General features: G+C 45.3%; 1 protein-coding gene across 2 annotated transcripts; it reads left to right on the top strand.

The window, feature by feature from the left end:
• Positions 1-6,843: 6,843 nt before the first annotated feature.
• On the top strand, positions 6,844-22,230 carry LOC138580100 (M1-specific T cell receptor beta chain-like). 2 transcript variants are annotated; one of them, XM_069650381.1, is made up of 6 exons: positions 6,844-7,374; positions 11,638-11,970; positions 15,385-15,717; positions 19,485-19,505; positions 20,296-20,402; positions 21,907-22,230. In XM_069650381.1, the coding sequence occupies exons 1-6, from the start codon at positions 7,155-7,157 to the stop codon at positions 21,931-21,933; spliced, it is 1,041 nt and encodes a 346-aa protein (XP_069506482.1). In that variant the 5' UTR covers positions 6,844-7,154; the 3' UTR covers positions 21,934-22,230. The 2 variants fall into 2 exon arrangements, with proteins under 2 accessions (XP_069506482.1, XP_069506481.1); XM_069650380.1 differs by having other exon boundaries at positions 20,296-22,230.
• Positions 22,231-24,410: the final 2,180 nt, after the last annotated feature.

Raw genomic sequence — 24,410 nt, 5'->3', positions numbered from 1 at the left:
GGCAAAACTTCCTCTTGGTTCCACAAAGTACAGTGTTGCAATGCTCCTTCTCTGGCTAGACTCCCTCTCTGTTCCACAAAGTACAGTGTTTCAATGCACCTTATCTTGCTAGACCGAATCTCTATTCCTCAAAGTGCAGTGTTTCAAAGCTCCTTCTCTGGCTAGACTCACTCGCTCCGCCTCAAGGTGCGGTGTTTCAATTCTCCTTATCTGGCTAGACTCATTCTCTGTGCCTCGAGGTATAGTGTTCCAATGCTCCTTCTCTTGCTACACTCTCTCTCTGCCCCTCAAAGTGCAGTTTTTCAATGTGTTTAAATGTGCCTTCTCTGGCAAGACTTACTCTCGGTTCCACAAAGTACAGTGTTGCAATGCTCCTTTTCTGGATAGACTCCCTCTCTCTGCCTCAAGGTGCAGTGTTTCAATATTCATGCTCTTGCTAGACTGTCTCTCTATTCCTCATAGTGCAGTTTTGCAATGCTCCTTCTCTGGCTATATACCCTCTCTGTGCCTCGAAGTGAAGTTTTTCAATACTTCTTCTCTGGTTATACTCCCTCTCTGTTCCACAAAGTACAGAGGCTAGGCTAGACTCCCTCTCTGTGCCTCGAAGTGCAGTGTTTCAATGTTTCTTCTCTGGCTGGACTTCCTCACAGTGCATCAAAGAGAAGTGTTTCAATGCTCCTTCTCTTTCTAGACTGCCGCCCTACTCCTCAACGGGCAATGTTTCAATAATCCTTTTCTGCTTGGACTCCCTCTATGTGCCTCAAAGTGCAGTGTTCCAATGATCCTTCACTGGCCAAACTCCTTCCCTCTTCCTCAAAGTGCAGTGTTTCAATACTCCTTCTCTTGCTAGACTGTCTCTCTAGTCCTCAAAGGGCAATGTTTCAATGTTCCTTCTCTGGCCAGACTCCCTCTCTGTACCTCAAAGTGCAGTGCTTCAATGTTCCTTCTCTGGCCAGACTCCTTCTCTGTTCCTCAAGGTGCAGTGTTTTAAGGCTCCATCTCTGGCTAGACGCGTTCTCTGTTCCTCAAAGTACAGTGTTTCAATACTCCTTTTCTTGCTAGTCTGTCTCTCTACTCCTCAAAGGCCAATGTTTCAATGTTCCTTCTCTGGCCAGACTCCCTCTCTGTACCTCAAAGTGCAGTGCTTCAATGTTCCTTCTCTGGCCAGACTCCTTCTCTGTTCCTCAAGGTGCAGTGTTTTAAGGCTCCATCTCTGGGTAAACTCCTTCTCTGTTCCTAAAAGTACAGTGTTTCAGTGCTCCTTCTCTTGCTAGACTGCCACCCTACTCCTCAAAGGGCAATGTTTCAATTATCCTTTTCTGCCTAGACTCCCTCTATGTGCCTCAAAGTGCAGTGTTTCAAGGCCCCTTCTCTGGCCAGACACCTTCTCTGTTCCTCAAATTACAGTGTTTCAAGGCTGCTCCTTCTCTGGCTAGACTCCTTCTCTGTTCCTCAAAGTGCAGTGCTTCAATACTCCTTCTCTTGCTAGACTGTCTCTCTACTCCTCAAAGGGCAATGTTTCAATGTTCCTTCTCTAGCTAGACTCCCTCTCTGTTCAACAAAGTTCAGTGTTTCAGTACTCCTTCTCTTGCTAGACTGCCACCCTACTCCTCAAAGGGCAATGTTTCAATAATTCTTTTCTGCCTGGACTCCCTCTATGTGCCTCAAAGTGCAGTGTATTAATGTTCCTGCTCTGGCCAGACTCCTTCTCTATTCCTCAAGGTGCAGCATTTTAAGGCTCCATCTCTGGCTAAACTCCTTCTCTGTTCCTAAAGGTACAGTGTTTCAATACTCCTTCTTTTGCTAGACTGTCTCTCTACTCCTCAAAGGGCAATGTTTCATTGCTCCTTCTCTGGCTATATATCCTCTCTGTGCGTCGAAGTGAAGTGTTTCAATGCCCCTTCTCTGGCTAGGATAGACTCCCTCTCTGTGCCTCGAAGTGCAGTGTTTCAATGTTTCTTCTCTGGCTGGACTTCCTCTCAGGGCATCAAAGAGAAGTGTTTCAATGCTCCTTCTCTTTCTAGACTGCCGCCCTACTCCTCAACTGGCAATGTTTCAATAATCCTTTTCTGCTTGGACTCCCTCTATGTGGCTCAGAGTGCAGTGTTCCAAGGCTCCTTCACTGGCCAAACACCTTCTCTCTTCCTCAAAGTGCAGTGTTTCAATACTCCTTCTCTTGCTAGACTGTCTCTCTACTCCACAAAGGGCAATGTTTCAATGTTCCTTCTCTAGCTAGACTCCCTTTCTGTACCTCAAAGTGCAATGTTTCAAGGTTCCTTATCTGGCCAGTCTCCTTCTCTGTTCCTCAAAGTGCAGCATATCAAGGGTCCATCACTGGCTAGACTCCTTCTCTGTTCCTCAAAGTACAGTGTTTCAATACTCCTTCTCTTGCTAGACTGGCTCTCTACTCCTCAAAGGGCAATGTTTCAATGCTCCTTCTCTGGCTAGAGTCCCTCTATGTTCAACAAAGTACAGTGTTTCAGTGCTCCTTCTCTTGCTAGACTGCCGCCCATACTCCTCAAAGGGCAATGTTTCAATAATCCTTTTCTGCCTGGACTCCCTCTATGTGCCTCAAAGTGCAGTGTTTCAAGGCTCCATCTCTGGCTAGACGCGTACTCTGTTCCTCGAAGTACAGTTTTTCAATACTCCTTCTCTTGCTAGACTGTCTCTCTACTCCTCAAAGGGCAATGTTTCAATGCTCCTTCTCTGGCTAGACTCCTTCTCTGTTTAACAAAGTACAGTGTTTCAGTGCTCCTTCTCTTGCTAGACTGCCACCCTACTCCTCAAAGGGCAATGTTTCAATTATCCTTTTCTGCCTAGACTCCCTCTATGTGCCTCAAAGCGCAGTGTTTAAAGGCCCCTTCTCTGGCCAGACACCTTCTCTGTTCCTCAAAGTGCAGTGTTTCAAGGCTCCATCTCTGGCTACACGCGTTCTCTGTTCCTCAAAGTACAGTGTTTAAATACTCCTTCTCTTGCTAGACTGTCTCTCTACTCCTCAAAGGGCAATGTTTCAATGCTCGTTCTCTGGCTAGACTCCCTCTCTGTACCTAAAAGTGCAGTGTTTTAATGTTCCTGCTCTGGCCAGACTCCTTCTCTGTTCCTCAAGGGGCAGCGTTTTAAGGCTCCATCTCTGGCTAAACTCCTTCTCTGTTCCTAAATGTACAGTGTTTCAATACTCCTTCTTTTGCTAGACTGTCTCTCTACTCCTCAAAGGGCAATGTTTCAATGCTCGTTCTCTGGCTAGACTCCCTCTCTGTTCAACAAAGTACAGTGTTTCAATGCTCCTTCTCTTGCTAGACTGCCACCCTACTCCTCAAAGGGCAATGTTTCCATATTCCTTTTTTGCCTGGACTCCCTCTTTGTGCCTCAAATTACAGTGTTTCAAGGCTCCTTCTCTGGCCAGACTCCTTCTCTGTTCCTCAAAGTGCAGTGTTTCAATACTCCTTCTCTTGCTAGACTGTCTCTATACTCCTCAAAGGGCAATGTTTCAATTTTCCTTCTCTAGCTAGACTCCCTCTCTGTTCAACAAAGTACAGTGTTTCAGTACTCCTTCTCTTGCTAGACTGCCACCCTACTCCTCAAAGGTCAATGTTTCAATAATCCTTTTGTGCCTGGACTCCCTCTATGTGCCTCAAAGTACAGTGTTTCAAGGCTCCTTCTCTGGCCAGCCTTCTTCTCTGTTCCACAAAGTGCAGTGTTTCAATACTCCTTCTCTTGCTAGACTGTCTCTCCACCCCTCAAAGGGCAATGTTTCAATGTTCCTTCTCTAGCTAGACTCCCTTTCTGTACCTCAAAGTGCAATGTTTCAAGGTTCCTTCTCTGGCCAGTCTCCTTCTCTGTTCCTCAAAGTGCAGCATATCAAGGCTCCATCTCTGGCTAGACTCCTTCTCTGTTCCTCAAAGTACAGTGTTTCAATACTCCTTCTCTTGCTAGACTGTCTCTCTACTCCTCAAATGGCAATGTTTCAATGCTCCTTCTCTGGCTAGACTCCCTCTCTGCTCAACAAAGTACAGTGTGTCAGTGCTCCTTCTCTTGCTAGACTGCCACCCTACTCCTCAAAGGGCAATGTTTCAATAATCCTTTTCTGCCTGGACTCCCTCTATGTGCCTCAAAGTGTAGTGTTTCAAGGCTCCATCTCTGGCTAGACGCGTTCTCTGTTCCGCAAAGTACAGTGTTTCAATACTCCTTCTCTTGCTAGACTGTCTCTCTACTCCTCAAAGGGCAATGTTTCAATGTTCCTTCTCTGGCTAGACTCCCTCTCTGTACCTCAAAGTGCAGTGTTTCAATGTTCCTTCTCTGGCCAGACTCCTTCTCTGTTCCTCAAGGTGCAGCGTTTTAAGGCTCCATCTCTGGCTAAACTCCTTCTCTGTTCCTAAAAGTACAGTGTTCCAATACTCCTTCTTTTGCTAGACTGTCTCTCTACTCCTCAAAGGGCAATGTTTCAATGCTCCTTCTCTGGCTAGACTCACTCTTTGTTCAACAAAGTACAGTGTTTCAGTGCTCCTTCTCTTGCTAGACTGGCGCCCTACTCCTCAAAGGGCAATGTTTCAATAATCCTTTTCTGCCTAGACTCCCTCTTTGTGCATCAAAGTGCAGTGTTTCAAAGCCCCTTCTCTGGACAGACTCCTTCTCTGTTCCTAAAGGTGCAGTGTTTCAAGGCTCCATCTCTGGCTAGACTGTCTCTCTACTCCTCAAAGGGAAATGTTTCAATGTTCCTTCTCTGGCTAGACTCCCTCTCTGTACCTCAAAGTGCAGTGTTTTAATGTTCCTTCTCTGGCCAGACTCCTTCTCTGTTCCTCAAGGTGCAATGTTTTAATAATCCTTTTTTGCCTGGACTCCCTCTATGTGCCTCAATGTACAGTGTTTCAAGGCTCCTTCTCTGGCCAGACTCCTTCTCTGTTCCTCAAAGGGCAGTGTTCCAAGGCTCCATCTCTGGCTAGACTCCTTCTCTGTTCCTCAAAGTGCAGTGTTTCAATACTCATTCTCTTGCTAGACTTTCTCTCTACTCCTCAAAGGGCAATGTTTCAATGTTCCTTCTCTCGTTAGACTCCCTCTCTGTACCTCAAAGTGCAGTGTCTCAATGTTCCTTCTCTGGCCAGACTCCTTCTCTGTTCCTCAAAGTGCAGTGTTTCAAGGCCCCATCTCTGGCTAGACTCCTTCTCTGTTCCTCAAAGTACAGTGTTTCAATACTCCTGTTCTTGCTAGATCGTCTCTCTACTCCTCAAAGGGCAATGTTTCAATGTTCCTTCTCTGTCTAGACTCCCTCTCTGTACCTCAAAGTGCAGTGTTTCAATGTTCCTTCTCTGGCCAGACTCCTTCTCTGTTCCTCAAAGTGTAGTGTTTCAAGGCTCCATCTCTGGCTAGACTCCCTCTCTGTTCAACAAAGTACAGTGTGTCAATGCTCCTTCTCTTTCTAGACTGCCGCCCTACTCCTCAAAGGGCAATGTTTCAATAATCCTTTTCTACATGGACTCCTTCTATGTGCCTCAAAATGCAGTCTTTCAAGGCTCCTTCGCTGGCCAGACTCCTTCTCTGTTCCTCAAAGTACAGTGTTTCAATACTCCTTCCCTTGCTAGACTGTCTCTCTACTCCTCAAAGGGCAAGGTTTCAATGTTTCTTCTCTGGCTAGAATCCCTTAGTTCCTCAAATTGCAGTCGTTCAATGCTCAATATTTTGCTTCTGTGCAGTGTTTGCATGATAGTTCTCTTGCTAGACTTTCTCTGTTCCCCAAACGTCAATGTTTCAATGAACTCTCTCTCTCTCCCTCTCTCTCTCTCTTTCTCTCTCTCTCTCTTCCTCTTCCTCAACCCTCTCTCTCTCTCCCTCACTCTCGCTCTCTGCTCCTTAGTGTGCAGTCTTCTCTTGCTCCTGTAACGCTTTGGTACTAGCCTCTCTTTTCCCAGAATGCAGCTAATATATGTCTTGTTCTTGTCGATATCTCTTTTCCAGAGTTCTGGAGATCACTGTTTCCTGCCTGGCTTCCGGGACACATACTCTCTCATTATAAGAATGACAGTAACAATAAAAAGAGGCCGTATTTGCAAATACTGCCTGTTTGACATCGCACCTGACTTTGTGCCTTGCAGATTAAGTGAAATATGATATGATAGGTTATTTATAATGCGCTTAATACCCAGAGGGTTCTAAGTGCGGACCCGGGGAACGAACCTGTGTTGCTCCACTTCCTCTTGCTTCCAAGGTGAGCACGTTGCCCCTGAGCTATCCTTCCGAGACCAGGCCAAAATATTATCTTCAATGCAGCAGCGGCTCTTTTTCATAGAGGAGAGGAAGAGGAGAATTGAGTTAGGTTTGCAGACATGAAGCACACAGGCGACTAGGCAAGGCAGGCAACGGAGAGAAAGCAGGGGATGCCATCATATGTGAAGAGAAGGATGAAGCAGGCAGAGGCAAGAGATTGGGGAGAAGGAGGGAAAGTAAAAGGAGAAAACCTGAAGTTGTGTTAGTTCGACGCCCTAAGCTTGGACTCTGCAAAGCACTGGCAGCCCCCCATTAGCAGCATATCCAATGGTGAAGTAGTATGCGGGCCACAGTCCAAAACATCAGGGGAGCTGCTCGTTTCAGACCTCTGACCTATACCGATCGTTTTTGCTCGTTAATGTGTGTATTGACACAAGTAAAGTGTGATGTATTGTGTGCTCGTTCTCTAGTCCTTTGGAGGCGGTATTCAGGTCCTTAAGCCTCTTAGAAGAGTTTGTATCACGTGGTTTCGGCACCCTCTTTCACGAATGCCAGGATGGCATTGTGGTTTGTGAATGAAGGCTTCCAGTTCCTGCAAGGTGCCCACCCCCCCCCGCTTCTCTATGTACACAGGTGTCCCCAGTACCAGCCATCAGACATTGTCCCGCTGCAAACATGCTGTAACCTGGGGGAGGAGCGCTTTCTTGTATGAGCCTGTAACGCAGTGGGTACGTGGCTACGTGGGTCCACCGTGACACGTTTCAATGAGGTGCCTTTACAAAAACCTGCTGATGACTGTGAAGTGAGCGGCTTTGCCTGTCCCACAGCAGCAGCAGGCGGAGTAACTGTGCAACGCCTGCATTTCTGGGTGCCTCTGCATGCAGCGAGCAGGGAACCGCTACACATGACCACAGCGACGCAGCGGACCTCCGGTCCTACCACCTCATCCAAGCTCAATGTCAATGGAGAGGAATAGTGTCGGATTTTCGACTGGTGGTCTTTCTCAGATCCACCTCATGGAACATGGCTTTGCAGGTGTTTCTAGAAAGGATCTTCTGCTCTTGCAATGGAGACACTACCTACCTTCCTCAGGCGGCGAAGTATTGCGTGGCCGGTTCATCACTGTGTTCTACTTTAAACTGTTCTTCGGCAAGGGGACCAGACTGACGGTGCTGGGTAAGCAAGCTTTGCTCTCAATCGGTTACCAGTCATTTGGTCGAAAACCAAATGGTTGAATCACCATTTGATCGAAAAAAAAGGTCGATTATTTTTTTTTTAATTTTATTTTATGGGGGGTTCCCCTCCAACCCCCCTTTTTCTTTATTAAAAATATGTTTTAAGCAGCCAAAACTTTAAAAAAAATATCAATAAATAAATAAAAGAAATCAACCTTTTTTTTTCGACCATTTTGATTCGATCAAATGTTCATTCGACCATTTATTTTCGACCATTTGACCGGACACCCTCTCAATCATATGTTTAAGGTGAAGGACTTGCGCCATGTTGGGAAACATAGGAAAACAACGCTGAGCCCTTTATGTTTGTAAATTGAGCAAAGTTCCCTTATCCTGAAAAAAGTTTGTGAATCCCGAATTTCAAAAGCCCCATCACACTGTAAATGAGTATAGGGGTACTGGTTAAATGGGGGTATGCAGTGGTTGGGGAGGTGGGGCTATGAGGGAAAGCCCCTCATTGGTGGCAAAATGAGATGCAAAAAATAAATTGTTGGCACAGGGTGGACAATAACTAATGTGATGGTTCATCAGAGAACCGAAGATGTGATCCATTGGACAAGCAAAGTATCCCTTCTTCACTGAACACGCCGTGTAGCAGTACCACTGCAGAGTATGTGCAACCCTGGCGACACCGAGTGAGGCAGGTTTAGAACACGCATAAGACCACACTGCACAAGATTCAGTGTGAACGTCGGACATGTCTACTTTGGCGAAGGAACACAGTTGACGGTGCTGGGTAAGTACATGCCGCAGTCGGATAGCACAGACGAATCAAGACATTAATACAGATAGTGAAGCCTGCTTTATTAAATTGGAAATTTGATATGAGTCTTCAGCAAACAGACACATAACATCCAGACCAAGAGAATGGCTGTGCTCTGGGTCATTGTATAGGCAAAGAGTTTGCAGTCTATACATGATAGCAACACATCAAGATTCCTCTGCTGCATTTTGATACTCACTTTTACGTTAAAACCTGCTTGCATCTGACAGGTGATCTTCCAAAAATGAATCATTGGCAACTAAAATAAACACGCCCCAGAATGTGACCGGCCCTGGACATTGATCATAATGGCCACGTGTCATTCTTTCGGAGTTGTGTGAAGCAGCTGATCACTCTTCTGGATCAGGTTAAACATGCATGTCTGTGAATGTGATGGGCTGTAGCGATCTCCCCAGGACTTGCCAGAACACTTCTCATGATATCCTGGATCAATTCACTGCTCTGCAAGATATCACTCTGCTAACACACCTGCAGTTTAGAAGCCACCTTCTTAAACAATGGGGAAAAAAAGAAAATGATAGGTAAGTTTAAGGAGAATCTAGAATACTCAAAATCATAAAAATGAAAAATAAATATGAAAGCTGAATTTTTAAATAAACTGAGTGAAGGGAACATAGTGATGGGGCAAAAATGTACAGTATTATTCAATATTGAAGTTTGACTCAAAAATACATTTCAGAAGGTAGGGGTCCTCAGAGTAGTGGCTCTACACACCATTATGTGCTACACACTTACATGGCACTTTGTTTTGGATTACTGTTTCAGAAGGAATTGGGTCTGAAAGTGGATTAGACCAGCACCTCCCTCTACTATTTTCGAGTATCCAAAGGAGAAGTTATTATCAAACAGTGAAGTGTTTTATTAAAAATGTTTCCATACGAGTAAACCATTTTAGGAAAACTTCACTTAAAGATATTCATTTGAAACACTAGAAAAACTTGAACTAAATTACACAAATTTGAAATATTTAACTTCATATGAAGGCTTCTTTTGTTTAATGATTATGATGGAAGAGATATAACAAACGCAGGGGTGATGTACAAGCCAAAGGACTCTCACAAAATTGCAATACTGAGAGTACATTTTAGACCAACCGACTCCTGGAAAAAAAGACCCACTGACTTCCGGAAAAAAGAAATAAATAACATTGTGAAAACTCACAAATAACAAACAAAAATAGCATATTGTCTACTGTCTAATAAGTCCAAATTAGAATGAAACATGTACCAAAAACACAACCAAATGTATTATTTAGTTTTCAAAAAGGAGAACTGGATTTTCTTAGAGCATTCCTAAAGCCATCACAGATCTAACTTTAGTTAACTAAAAGATTTCTGATCATTTAGAAAAAAAAACGCAAATGCACAATCGAATATGAAAATTTGAAAGAGAGAAGAGTATGAGTGAAATCTATCTGTTCTGAATGAGTGCTTTTCACTTACACGTGCAGTTGTTGTGTGTGTGTGTTGCACCTTGTACACAATTGTCTGAACACAATTATAAAAAATAGAACTTTGGATGGAAGTCTGCGTTACAAAAGGAACACGGGTTTATGTACGGTTTATGTGTAGTGATCTTGTGTTAGGAATGTGTATGTTATTCTGTTAATTGTAGTTTCAGTGTAATTGAGCTAAAAAGAAAAGCCGTGCACAAAGTATAAACGACATTACTTTGAAAGCCGAGGACTACTTATGGGTAGAGTAAGAGAGGTGATACTAGAGACTTATTTTAAAAGAAAGGGCGGCGCGCACATGGAACGCGCTCTCGCCTGTTTCCCCCAAAAGTGCCCTCCTACTGCAGCGGAGAGCGGTCCTGATCTGCAAAGCGTTTTTCAATGGCACTTTCCCATTCAAAAAGGCCCATGGTGTGTTCAAACAGAGCGCGGCTTCAATAGCCTGCGATCAGACGCAGGGGAGCAACTTTACTCAACGAGCATGGGTAAGGCTGGAGACCATATACGGTTTGCATGGTCAGCGAAGGCTCACAATCGGGAGAGTGGGCTTTGCCTGTCGTTATCCATCGACTCATTCGTTAGGTCGCCACGCAACTTCCCGGTCCGTAGAGGATATGTTATGTACTGGAGCTATTCCAGTGGAAGGCGAGGAAGCCGGCTCCACTAGAGGAATTAACACTGGAGTACGATCTACAGTTCATGCTTCTTTCATGCTGTCTGGCAAAGCTACATATTAAGAGCTCCTGTCTCCTCCAGCTCTATCCATTACTCTGGGAATCAACATTATGATTGGGCTCATGCCTACTAGGTAAGCAAGTAAGTGGTGCATGCTGGCTGCGGCCACATGAATCTAATTCGACCCCCTCTGTGCCATCCATCAGTCTTGTTATTGAACTGGTTCTCTATTTCTAAACATAAGATCCCAACATTATAGGCCCAGATTCAACATACAGGTCACTATAGAAAGCTCCATAATCATACACATATGTACATGCGACAGAGCCTTCTCCATGCTGGCAGGTGTGCATGGAACCAGCGTACTCTGCACACACCTAAAATGTCATAAAATCTCATGACGTTTGGTAGATTATCAGCACTGTGGTTAGCTATGCTCGTGTGTTTTAGCGTAGTAGGCAGGATCGGAAGAAGGACCGCGTGGAAATTGCTGAAGAACCTTCTCTCTAGAGATGCTGCAACTTGCCCAAATGGGAGCCCAATACTTGACTGCGACCTGACAAGGACAGTGAATGGTGGTGTTAGCAGGAATGTTGCGGCCATATGTGGCTTGCGCCTAGGGCCAGGATAACGCGCTCTATGCAGTGCCCTTTGCAGTGCCCTTTGCAGCACATCATATGCACACAAATCCCATTTCTTGGCTTCTAAGGTCAACTATCACCCAGTCAGGTTCAGATATGGGCTGTCAAATGTCCTGTTCTCAATGCATCACTTGGGTCATGTAGAGCAAGTTGACTGGCTCATGTAGCCCCCTTTCAGTCCTGTTGTCCATGTTACACCTTCAGATGGTAATCCTTTATAGTTATTTTGGTTCTTAATATGTAGACATGTACCGTTGACTTCAGTCATCCACAAACTAATTTAAGTCAATCTCATTGTGAGGTAGTAAACAATCGAACATGTTTCTGCATTGGTCATTACCAAGTGCCAATATATCATTAAAATGGGAGATCGTAGAATGTGCCAGTAAATAGCAGGGCATGTAGTTGGGTTCTGGGCGTGAGGAGGGGGTAGGTATTTGGATCTGCCATTGGAAGCTCCTAGTTTGGTTAAAGAGCAGAGTGTAGGCATCCTGAGAAATGTGCAAGTGAAAGCATGCATTAATTCGGATTTATTGCGTTATCTCTTCATTGGGTGGATATTCAAGCAATAACCAGCACCACCTTCAGCGGCTCATACAGCTTTTATGAAACGCTATCAGGAAATCATTGTTTATTTTTTGTGACTTTCAGAAGACGGGCTCAACATCACCCAACCGAGCGTTGTTCTTTTCGATCCATCGCCACAAGAGTTACGGGAAAAGGGCAAAGCCACGCTGGTTTGTCTGGCGACCAATTTCTACCCTAACCACGTCACCTTGAGGTGGTCTGTGAATGGCAAAGAGACGACCACTGGGGTGAAGACCGATGACTCTCCCACCCGGGGCAGTGACAGGATGTACTCCCTGAGCAGCCGACTCCGGCTTACGAAGGAGCACTGGACGAACCCACACAATACCTTCAAGTGTAGCGTGTACTTCGATCCCGAGAGAATCACAATCTCCAAGGAGACCAAAGGCCGTGAAGGTAAGCCCAGCATTTCTGATTTTCAAAATGCATATTTTTATGGTCCAGCAAACAGTTCCCTGTATAGCAAATTTTACAGCCTCATGTCCCATTGCTTCTTCCTTCAATGTAGCCATAAAAAATGTTTTAACTGCATAATTGGATTTTTCACTTCCTTTCTTACAAATGCATCCCTATTGACATTGTTCATATTTCGGTTATTTGGTCTTTGCTTCCTCATGATTTTTTGAGGCTTCAATTCATTTTGTTTTTATCTGAGTTTTGATCTTTCGCAATGTCCGCGTAACAGGTCATGTGGGTAACTTTTATGAGTTCTCCTTGCAATCATTTTCAGCTCATGGCTTCCTTTCGGTGTCTGTATGTTGGCTAATATCAGCAATCCCTAGCATTCCACTTTTTATTGTATATTTATATGTAGTGAAATTCCTTTTTGAAGTAGATTGTTCAGTTTCCTGCACAAGGGGGTAAGTTGTATACAACATGTTTTATAATTTGAGATTAAACTCAGGGTGTGTGATTTAAAATGAAATGAAGATCAATCATGCATTCTTTACACAGGTGGTGTAAACATTACCCATTAAATAAATATGACCTACAGTAACTATGTGTAATAACAAATTATGTATCTTAACTTTGAAGCATAGATCACATTCATTGCAAATTAGTATAAATGAGTTGCGTCGATTCACTTATTGAATGGACTGAGTAAAGTCTTGGATAGAATTAGCATAATCCAAGACTAGGACAGGTTTAAAGAAATCCTTGTTTTGGAGAAACCTGGAGAGATCAGAGACTTAAAGGAATTAATAGAAATATATGGCTTTGGCTTAAAGAGACTTAAAACTTAAAACTGCTGAGATATACACACGATTTGTAGAGACTTGGAGAGGTGGTTGACTGCGAGAGAGCCAATATTTAGGGAATTCCGGCTTAGTGGGAAGCAAGGATTGAACAGAGTCAGAGCGGTACAGCTCTTAGAGAGACTTTGTGAGATCCAAGCTTTAGAGAAATGTACGGCTCTGAGAGACTCAGATACTTGCAACACTTAGAGATACTGAGAGCGATCCAAGACGTATAGAGACAGAGTGATCCAAGATGTAGAGAGAGAGCGATCCAAGACGTACAGAGACAGAGGGATCCAAGATGTAGAGAGATCGATCCAAGACGTAGAGAGAGAGAGCGATCCAAGACGTAGAGAGACAGAGTGATCCAAGATGTAGAGAGAGAGAGCGATCAAAGACGTAGAGAGAGAGAGCGATCCAAGACGTAGAGAGAGAGAGCGATCCAAGACGTAGAGAGATAGAGCAATCCAAGACGTAGAGAGATAGAGCAATCCAAGACGTAGAGAGAGAGACCGATCCAAGACGTAGAGAGAGAGAGAGAGAGCGATCCAAGACGTAGAGAGACAGAGTGATCCAAGAACTTTGGATGGAAGTCTGCGTATACAAAAAGAACACGAGTTTATGTACGGTTTATGTGTAGTGATCTTGTGTTAGGAATGTGTATGTTATTCTGTTAATTGTTGTTTCAGTGTAATTGAGCTAAAAAAAAAGCCGTGCACAAAGTATAAACGTCATTACTTTGAAAGCAGAGGACTACTTATGGGTAGAGTAAGAGAAGTGATACTAGAGACTTATTTTAAAAGAAAGGGCGGCGCGCACATTGAACGCGCTCTCGCCTGTTATCCCCAAAAGTGCCCTCCTCCTGCAGCGGAGAGGGGTCCTGATCTGCAAAGCGTTTTTCAATGGCACTTTCCCATTCAAAAAGGCCCATGGTGTGTTCAAACAGAGCGCGGCTTCAATAGCCTGCGATCAGACGCAGGGGAGCAACTTTACTCAACGAGCATGGGTAAGGCTGGAGACCATATACGGTTTGCATGGTCAGCGAAGGCTCACAATCGGGAGAGTGGGCTTTGCCTGTCGTTATCCATCGACTCATTCGTTAGGTCGCCACGCAAACTTCCCGGTCCGTAGAGGATATGTGATGTACTGGAGCTATTCCATTGGAAGGCGAGGAAGCCGGCTCCACTAGAGGAATTAACACTGGAGTAAGATCTACAGTTCATGCTTCTTTCATGCTGTCTGGCAAAGCTACATATTAAGAGCTCCTGTCTCGTCCAGCTCTATCCATTGCTCTGGGAATCAACATTATGATTGGGCATCGGCACCAGGTCACGGTGGTCTGTGGGATTAGAACCATGGTGGCTTGAGTTATGCCCGTCCTAGTTGACTCATGCCTACTAGGTAAGCAAGTAAGTGGTGCATGCTGGCTGCGGCCACGTGAATCTAATTCGACCCCCTCTGTGCCATCCATCAGTCTTGTTATTGAACTGGTTCTCTATTTCTAAACATCAGATACCAACATTAAAGGCCCAGCTTCAACATACAGGTCACTATAGAAAGCTCCATAATCATACACATAGGTACATGCGACAGAGCCTTCTCCATGCTGGCAGCTGTGCATGGAACCAGTGTACTGTGCACACACCTAAAATCACATGAAATCTCATGACGTTTGGTAGATTATCAGCACTGGGGTTAGCTATGCTCTGGTGTTTTAGCGTAGTAGGCAGGATCGGAAGAAGGACCGCGTGGAAATTGCTGAAGAACCTTCTCTCTAGAGATGCCGCAACTTGCCCAAATGGGAGCCCAATACTTGACTGCGACCTGACAAGGACAGTGCATGGTGGTGTTAGCAGGAATGTTGCGGCCATATGTGGCTTGCGCCCAGGGCCAGGATAACGCGCTCTATGCAGTGTCCTTTGCAGTGCCCTTTGCAGTGCCCTTTGCAGCACATCATATGCACACAAATCCCATTTCTTGGCTTCTAAGGTCAACTATCACCCAGTCAGGTTCAGATATGGGCTGTCAAATGTCCTGTTCTCAATGCATCACTTGGGTCATGTAGAGCAAGTTGACTGGCTCATGTAGCCCCCTTTCGGTCCTGTTGTCCAAGTTACACCTTCAGATGGTAATCCTTTATAGTTATTTTGGTTCTTAATATGTAGACATGTACCGTTGACTTCAGTCATCCACAAACTAATTTAAGTCAATCTCATTGTGAGGTAGTAAACAATCGAACATGTTTCTGCATTGGTCTTTACCAAGTGCCAATATATCATTAAAATGGGAGATCGTAGAATGTGCCAGTAAATAGCAGGGCATGTAGTTGGGTTCTGGGCGTGAGGAGGGGGTAGGTATTTGGATCTGCCATTGGAAGCTCCTAGTTTGGTTAAAGAGCAGAGTGTAGGAATCCTGAGAAATGTGCAAGTGAAAGCATGCATTAATTCGGATTTACTGCGTTATCTCTTCATTGCGTGGATATTCAAGCAATAACCAGCACCACCTTCAGCGGCTCATACAGCTTCTATGAAACGCTATCAGGAAATCATTGTTTATTTTTTGTGACTTTCAGAGGACGGGCTCCACGTCACCGAACCGAGCGTTGTTCTTTTCGACCCATCGCCACAAGAGTTACGGGAAAAGGGCAAAGCCACGCTGGTTTGTCTGGCGACCAATTTCTACCCTGACCACGTCACCTTGAGGTGGTCTGTGAATGGCCAGGAGACGACCACCGGGGTGACGGCCGATGACTCTCCCACCCAGGGCAGTGACAGGATGTACTGCCTGAGCAGCCGACTCCAGCTTACGAAGAAGCACTGGACGAACCCACAAAATACCTTCAAGTGTAGCATGTACTTCGACGCCAAGAATATCAAAATCTCCAAGGAGACCAAAGGCCGTGAAGGTAAGCCCAGCATTTCTGATTTTCAAAATGCATATTTTTATGGTCTAGCAAACAGTTCCCTGTATAGCAAATTATACAGCCTCATGTCCCATTGCTTCTTCCTTCAATGTAGCCATAAAAAACATTTAAACTGCATAATTGGATTTTTCACTTCCTTTCTTACAAATGCATCCCTATTGACATTGTTCACATTTCGGTTATTTGGTGTTTGCTTCCTCATGATTTTTTGAGGCTTCAATTCATTTTGTTTTCATCTGAGTTTTGATCTTTCGCAATGTCCGCGTAACAGGTCATGTGGGTAACTTTTAGGAGTTCTCCCTGCAATCATTTTCAGCTCATGGCTTCCTTTCGGTGTCTGTATGTTGGCTAATATCAGCAATCCCTAGCATTCCACTTTTTATTGTATATTTATATGTAGTGAAATTCCTTTTTGAAGTAGATTGTTCAGTTTCCTGCACAAGGGGGTAAGTTGTATACAACATGTTTTATAATTTGAGATTAAACTCAGGGTGTGTGATTTAAAATGAAATGAAGATCAATCATGCATTCTTTACACAGGTGGTGTAAACATTACCCATTAAATAAATATGACCTACAGTGACTATGTGTAATAACAAATTATGTAGCTTAACTTTGAAGCATAGATCACATTCATTGCAAATTAGTATAAATGAGTTGCGTCGATTCACTTATTGAATGGACTGAGTAAAGTCTTGGATAGAATTAGCATAATCCAAGACTAGAACAGGTTTAAATAAATCCTTGTTTTGGAGAAACCTGGAGAGATCAGAGACATAAAGGAACTAATAGAAATATATGACTTTGAGTGGCTTAAAGAGACATAAAACTTAAAGCTGCTGAGATACACACACGATTTGTAGAGACTTGGAGAGCTGGTTGACTGCGAGAGAGCCAATATTTAGGGAATTCTGGCTTAGTGGGAAGCATCGGCACTCCCACTCCCTCCTTCCCTGCTGCTCTCTGGCCGGCCTCTCTGGGCCCTCTTCCTGCTCCTACCTGCAAGGCAAAAAACCTTGGGGTCATCTTCGACTCCACACTCTCCTTCTCTCCTCACATATCCGACGTATCTAAGAAGTCACACTACCAGCTACACCTCCTCAGAGGTATCCTTCCTTTCCTCTCCTTCCCCCAGAAGCTCACTGTCTCTAGAGCCCTGGTTCTCTCTAAGCTGGACTACTGTAACAGCCTCTATCTTAATCTGCCCGCCTCTACTCTCCGCCCTTTGCAACTCATCCAGAACAGGACTGCAAGACTTGTCCTTCGCCTCAAGCCCAGGGACCGTATCTCTCCAGGACTGAAATCACTACACTGGCTCCCAGTGACTGCGAGGATCAAGTTCAAAACCCTCTGCATTGTCCACAAGGCCGTCTGGGGCCTTGGGCCAAAATACCTTCAACTCTCTCTTCCTAAATATCTTCCTTCTCGAGCTCTTCGCTCATCCGCCTCCAACTCCCTCAGGGTCAGCTGCTTCTCCAAACAACGAGTTGGGGGCAGATCTCTTTCCACTGCAGGGGCCTCCCTCTGGAACAGCCTTCCTACCTCCCTGAAACTTGAGGAGAACCACCTCCAGTTCCGGAAGCACCTCAAAACCTTCCTCTTTGCCTCCGTTTTCTCTCCCCCTCTCCCCTGCTAATACTACTGAAACTGCACTGAATCTGCAACTGGGCGATTCACCGTTCTCGGCCCAGCCACTCTCCCCTGCACTGCCCCCACGGCAACCCCTGCACTACGGGACTGTGTCTGTATCCATACAGCCCCCCTTCCCAGCACTTGTCTGCACTTACCTCGCACTTGCCACCAGCTGGCCCTTGTTATTTATCCTGTATGCTGTATGCTAATAACCCTGTACTGCACTTTCCCCTCTCCCTTTCCCCCATGCACTTCTCCCTTCCCCTCTACCCTTGCACTTGCGCGATCTGAATGACACCTGGCCTAGTAAGATCGTTGTCTGTCTCCCCTTGTTCCCCCCCCCTGCCTCGTCGCGCCTTGAAACACTTGTGTATAGGCACGTTACAAATGCCTTATCATATCATATCAAGGATTGAACAGAGTCAGAGCGGTACAGCTCTTAGAGAGACTTTGTGAGATCCAAGCTTTAGAGAAATGTACGGCTCTGAGAGACTCAGATACGTGTAACACTTAGAGATACTGAGAGCGATCCAAGACGTAGAGACAGAGTGATCCAAGATGTAGAGAGATTGATCCAAGACGTAGAGAGAGAGAGCGATCCAAGACGTAGAGAGACATAGTGATCCAAGATGTAGAGAGAGAGCGATCCAAGACGTACAGAGACAGAGGGATCCAAGATGTAGAGAGATTGATCCAAGACGTAGAGAGAGAGAGTGATCCAAGATGTAGAGAGACAGAGTGATCCCAGATGTAGAGAGAGAGAGCGATCAAAGACGTAGAGAGACAGAGCAATCCAAGACGTAGAGAGAGAGAGCGATTCAAGACGTAGAGAGACAGAACGATCCAAGATTTAGAGCGAGAGAGTGATCCAAGACGTAGACAGAGAGAATGATCCAAGACATAGAGAGACAAAGCGATCTAAGACTTACAGATATTGAATACTTAAAGAGGCTGAGAGGCATTCAGGATTTGGAGGGACCTACAAAGTTGTGCAATGCTTACAGATCCAAAACCTAGAAAAATCAGCACCTGGAGGGATCCAAAGACTAAGAGACATCTGAAATGGATTAATGAGACCCAAGTCTTAGAGACCCTTAGATTGATGCATGATCTCAAGAAACCCAGAGATATCCAAGACACACCGAGATTGAGAGAGATCCCACAAAGACGTGGTGATATATACGACTTAGAGAGACTTGGAGAGTTGCAAGGGGTGTCCAGTGACAGTGTCATCCAGTTTCATTGTATTTACTATGAGATCCGCTACATTTAAAGTCAGTGGGCCTGATTCACGGAAGTGGGTTTTAATCATGCAATTCCTTTAAAAAATGCTCTGTGAATCAAGCCCAATGCGTGGCACATCGGGCGCGGGCAACATTCAAGCGCATTTAGCTTTGCATTAATAATGCAAACCAAAGTGGCTTGAGGAAATACTCCCTTATATCTGAATGGGTGAGATTGCACAGAAGTAGTAACGGGTATAGGGACGTGTGTGTCTTAATATGACTCTTTCAGAACATATATAGCCGTCCACAAAATGGGGTCTGTTGTTCTGTTTGGTCGGTTCAGGCCCCTAGAGATGTTGAGCACAAGAGGTTCAGGAATGGCAGGGACCCAGACTAGAAATAGCAAGCAGTACTTACACAGAATACGATATGTCTCAGAGCGGCAATCGAGCTCCCCATGGCAGCTGGGGGAGGGAAACAATGACATGTTCAAGCATCGAGTCGGCCTGGAGAGAAGGCAAATAGTATGTGTGACCCTCTGCATTTTCAGGATTTAAAGAATGCAGTTTTCTGCAGGTTGAATATCACTAATAAAGTTTGTCCGTGAGTCCAAGTATGGATAATTGAAGTAGGAGCTGTAAGGCCATCTGGGTGGCTCTTCGGAGCTAGCTGGCATGTGTGTAAGGTTTCTTCTGCTTCTGTAAGGTTTTGACAATCTGCTCTAGCAAATACAATGAGAAAAAGACCCTGGCGTGCAATTGCCAGACCCCAGGTTTTGATAATGATGACACTATGTGGATTCTATAATGAGGACACACATCATGTGTTGCCTTCTTTAATAATTGCATAAAAGGGACTATGGTGACATTATTCTATCTTCTCTTCCACCAGGATGTTGCGGCGTGACTCCAGGTTAGTCTCAGAAATCACTGCTCAGAATTGTACAAATGATCCCTTTTGGATTCTACAATAGACCATAAAAAGGAAAGAACACATCATTTATAACATCAACTACAAAGGATGCCGCTTGCACCATTCCATCATCATTTACAAACGGGGTCAGCATGTTCAAGAGCATTGCAGCCGGTTAGATAGCTCAGCGGGTTGAGCACTTTCTGCTGCGATCTGCAGGTCTCAGGTTTGAATCCCGGCAACGCCAACTCAGCCTTTCGTCCTTCCCAGGTCGAGAAATGAGTACCAACTTCGGGTGGGTTGATACTTTTATGTAAATGTGTTCTCTGTAAAGCACTTTGGCTTAAGGCGCTATATAAAAAACTAATCATAATCATTGCCAGGGATCATGGAGTTTCCACAAGAAAGGGGACAATTAAAATGGCCCACTATGTCCTAAGTATGCAGGGGGGGTCGGGAATATACATAATCATGATGTCACCTGGTCCAAACAAGTCCACACAAGCACTTTTAATACTAAGCATCACTAGGATGTGACTGCTAAGATAAAAGATTGCGCCTGGACTCTAATTGGGAAACTCCTTACAATTACACGGTATGTGTGAGTAAACACCCGAGTGAATGAGTGAGTGAGTGAGGTAGTGGGCGAGTGAGTGAGATACACAGTGAGAGAGCGTGCAGAGAGCGGTTGAGGTACACGCCGAAGCTAAGTGGATTTGCACGGAAAGGCCATTAAGACAGAAATATGGAATTATGCAACGAATAATACAAGGTCTTCTTTTTTTTTCAGACTCCTATCGCACAAGTGCGAACACCGCGAAATTGACGTATGTGCTGCTGATCAGCAAGAGCGCCCTCTATGGACTGTTTGTGACATTTCTTGTGTGGAAATTGAAGGTGAGACCTTTGCCAAGTGGCTTCAATGGCCTCTAAGGACAGAGCAGCAGTGAAGCAGCAGCGCTTCACTTCTACCCCTTTGGCGACTGTACAGATTTAAAGAGATGTTTTATGAACACACCTGTGGAGTCCTCTTAACACAACCAATGCATTTATTAGAATTTCAAGAATGACCATTATATCATTCGATATACAGATGTTCTCTGTGATCAGCGCTGGCTTCCTGTCTATGGAGATCAACCGGATCCGATTCTTGTTGATGCGTGTCCTTGGTCAAAACTACATGGTTTCCCATATGGGCCACACAGAAGTACCTTCAAACCGCAGGGTTAACTCCCCCATTCCAAGTGCTGATGACCCTCTAGATTTTTCAGAGTTTGTTTCCTCACTTTGCGTTCACTTCTATTTGCTTAATTTGCCAATGATATTGTTGTTTCATTTTTTTCCTTGCGTTGTCAGTTTTAGAGGCGCCGCGGGGTCACGGAGTGATGGTGATATTCAAGACATTCTCTGATAATTGACCAGCAGTAATTTATTAGCAGGACCTGGTTCAGGGCTTTTTAATGTTATTCAATCTAAAGCTGCTCCCGCACCTTGGAAGGGGGGGAAAATGGTGGGGGGGGGGGAGCCGCTGGTGAATTGGACAAAGACAATGGGCCTCATTACAAGGGTGGCAGCCACGGAATGTACGGTGCCGATAAGGGACCGGCACCGTTCATTCCGGGCCGCCACATTACGAGGTCTGCAGCGGGTCCCGCTCTTCACGCCTGGCCAGACCAGACGTGCAGAGCGGGTCCCGCTAGCTGTACAGGATGCTAACAACGGGCCCGTCATTAACGGGACTGTTAGCATCCTCCCCATTCCCATTAAGCCCTATGGGGCTGAGCCCTATTCCGCTAAAAACGGCATGGCTACCTCCAAACCCGTAATGAGGCCCAATGTATATCCTTTTGTTTGCTGGTTATTTCGGTTTCATGCCGCCGCTTCCTGCCCTTGTTGGTGCTGTGCAGAGGATTGTGCAGGTACACCGCATCAAGGCATTTCTGTTGCCAACCTACAGTTGCGGGTATTAAAAACTGAAGGCAAGGGGCCCCCAAACCACATTTTCAAGTGCCCTCCACCCACCACATATTTCCAGCCTGTCCTATTGTTTACTAGTTTATAACAAGTTAACATTGTGGTCAAGGTGTACTGCTCATGCCCAACCACATGTAATGATCGGCCGGTTATCAGACAATTTCCTGATACAACCTATGTGCCATCCCAGCTGCATGTCAAGTAGTCATTCCATCGCTCCTTGATGTTGTCATTCACTCTTTCATTTAATCAAGCATTCACTCATTAGAGGGGTCTTTAACCTGCAGCTCTCCAGATGTTTTGGACTATGACTCCCATGATCCCTCACCATTGGCTATGCTGGCTAGCGCTGATGGGTGTTGTAGTCCAAGCAAATGTTGCAGGAACGGTGTTATATCCATTCATGCGCTATTGTCTTTATTTATAGAATGGAAGAGAGAAGAACTTCATCTGAATATATTGTGAACACCTTGGAAGTTGGGAGGGTTACAGGCATCCACGCATCTTCCCTCACTTCAGCATCAGAATAACCCGGAAACAGCCCCCATCGCAGCTGAATGACCTTTGGCATAGCGCTTCAGAAATGCCTGCACACACTCTTGCATGTATGACCACGCTTGATCCGTTTCACGTTCAAAATATGGAATGTTGCTGCCATAGTTTCTTTTTCAAGATGCATTATCAAGACCTTCAAAGAGTGATGTCCTGCACGTCAAAGAGAAACTGGAATAAATGTATTGCTGAGTAGAAACAGGTGTGCTGTCTGGCTGCTGTACATGTCGGAGGCTTGTAGCTCCATGTAGCGCATTGAGAGCATAATGCAGATTCGGTGGGAAGCGGATGAGTTAACACTCCTGGGGTAATGCGAGGGTTACTAATGGGGTTCCGGGATGAGGAAAAGGGAGGTGGGGTAATGAAACACATTATTAATGGGGTTCCGGGATGAGGAAAAGGGAGATGGGGTAATGCAATGGTTACTAATGGGGCTCTGGGATGAGGAAAAGGGAGGTGGGGTAATACAACACATTATTAATGGGGTTCCGGGATGAGGAAAAGGGAGGTGGGGTAATGAAACACATTATTAATGGGGTTCCGGGATGAGGAAAAGGGAGATGGGGTAATGCAATGGTTACTAATGGGGCTCTGGGATGAGGAAAAGGGAGGTGGGGTAATGCAACACATTATTAATGGGGTTCCGGGATGAGGAAAAGGGAGGTGGGGTAATGCAATGGTTACAAATGGGGTTCCGGGTTGAGGAAAAGGGAGGTGGGGTAATACAACACATTATTAATGGGGTTCCGGGATGAGGAAAAGGGAGGTGGGGTAATGCAACACATTATTAATGGGGTTCCGGGATGAGGAAAAGGGAGGTGGGGTAATGAAACACATTATTAATGGGGTTCCGGGATGAGGAAAAGGGAGATGGGGTAATGCAATGGTTACTAATGGGGTTCTGGGATGAGGAAAAGGGAGGTGGGGTAATGCAACACATTATTAATGGGGTTCCGGGATGAGGAAAAGGGAGATGGGGTAATGCAATGGTTACTAATGGGGTTCTGGGATGAGGAAAAGGGAGGTGGGGTAATGCAACACATTATTAATGGGGTTCTGGGATGAGGAAAAGGGAGGTGGGGTAATGCAATGGTTACAAATTGGGTTCCGGGTTGAGGAAAAGGGAGGTGGGGTAATACAACACATTATTAATGGGGTTCCGGGATGAGGAAAAGGGAGATGGGGTAATGCAATGGTTACTAATGGGGTTCTGGGATGAGGAAAAGGGAGGTGGGGTAATGCAACACATTATTAATGGGGTTCCGGGATGAGGAAAAGGGAGATGGGGTAATGCAATGGTTACTAATGGGGTTCCAGGATGAGGAAAAGGAGGTGGGGTACTGCAATGGTTGCTAATGGGGTTCTGCGATGAGGAAAAGGAGGTGTGGTAATACAACACATTATTAATGGGGTTCCGGGATGAGGAAAAGGGAGGAGGGGTAATGCAACACATTATTAATGGGGTTCTGGGATGAGGAAAAGGGAGATAGGGTAATGCAATGGTTACTAATGGGGTTCTGGGATGAGGAAAAGGGAGGTGGGGTAATGCAACACATTATTAATGGGGTTCCGGGATTAGGAAAAGGGAGATGGGGTAATGCAATGGTTACTAATGGGGTTCTGGGATGAGGAAAAGGGAGGTGGGGTAATGCAACACATTATTAATGGGGTTCCGGGATGAGGAAAAGGGAGGTGAGGTAATGCAATGGTTACAAATGGGGTTCCGGGTTGAGGAAAAGGGAGGTGGGTTAATACAACACATTATTAATGGGGTTCCGGGATGAGGAAAAGGGAGGTGGGGTAATACAACACATTATTAATGGGGTTCTGGGATGAGGAAAAGGGAGGTGGGGTAATGCAACACATTATTAATGGGGTTCCGGGATGAGGAAAAGGGAGGTGGGGTAATGCAACACATTATTAATGGGGTTCTGGGATGAGGAAAAGGGAGGTGGGGTAATGCAACACATTATTAATGGGGTTGCGGGATGAGGAAAAGGGAGGTGGGTAATGAAACACATTATTAATGGGGTTCCGGGATGAGGAAAAGGGAGATGGGGTAATGCAATGGTTACTAATGGGGTTCTGGGATGAGGAAAAGGGAGGTGGGGTAATGCAACACATTATTAATGGGGTTCCGGGATGAGGAAAAGGGAGATGGGGTAAAGCAATGGTTACTAATGGGGTTCTGGGATGAGGAAAAGGGAGGTGGGGTAATGCAACACATTATTAATGGGGTTCTGGGATGAGGAAAAGGGAGGTGGGGTAATGCAATGGTTACAAATTGGGTTCCGGGTTGAGGAAAAGGGAGGTGGGGTAATACAACACATTATTAATGGGGTTCCGGGATGAGGAAAAGGGAGATGGGGTAATGCAATG

Source organism: Ambystoma mexicanum, chromosome 3p (assembly GCF_040938575.1).
Source record: "Ambystoma mexicanum isolate Mex_15411 chromosome 3p, UKY_AmexF1_1, whole genome shotgun sequence".
NCBI lineage: Eukaryota > Metazoa > Chordata > Amphibia > Caudata > Ambystomatidae > Ambystoma > Ambystoma mexicanum.
Note: the sequence above shows the minus strand (reverse complement) of the source record. Positions and strands in the feature narration are given on the sequence as shown.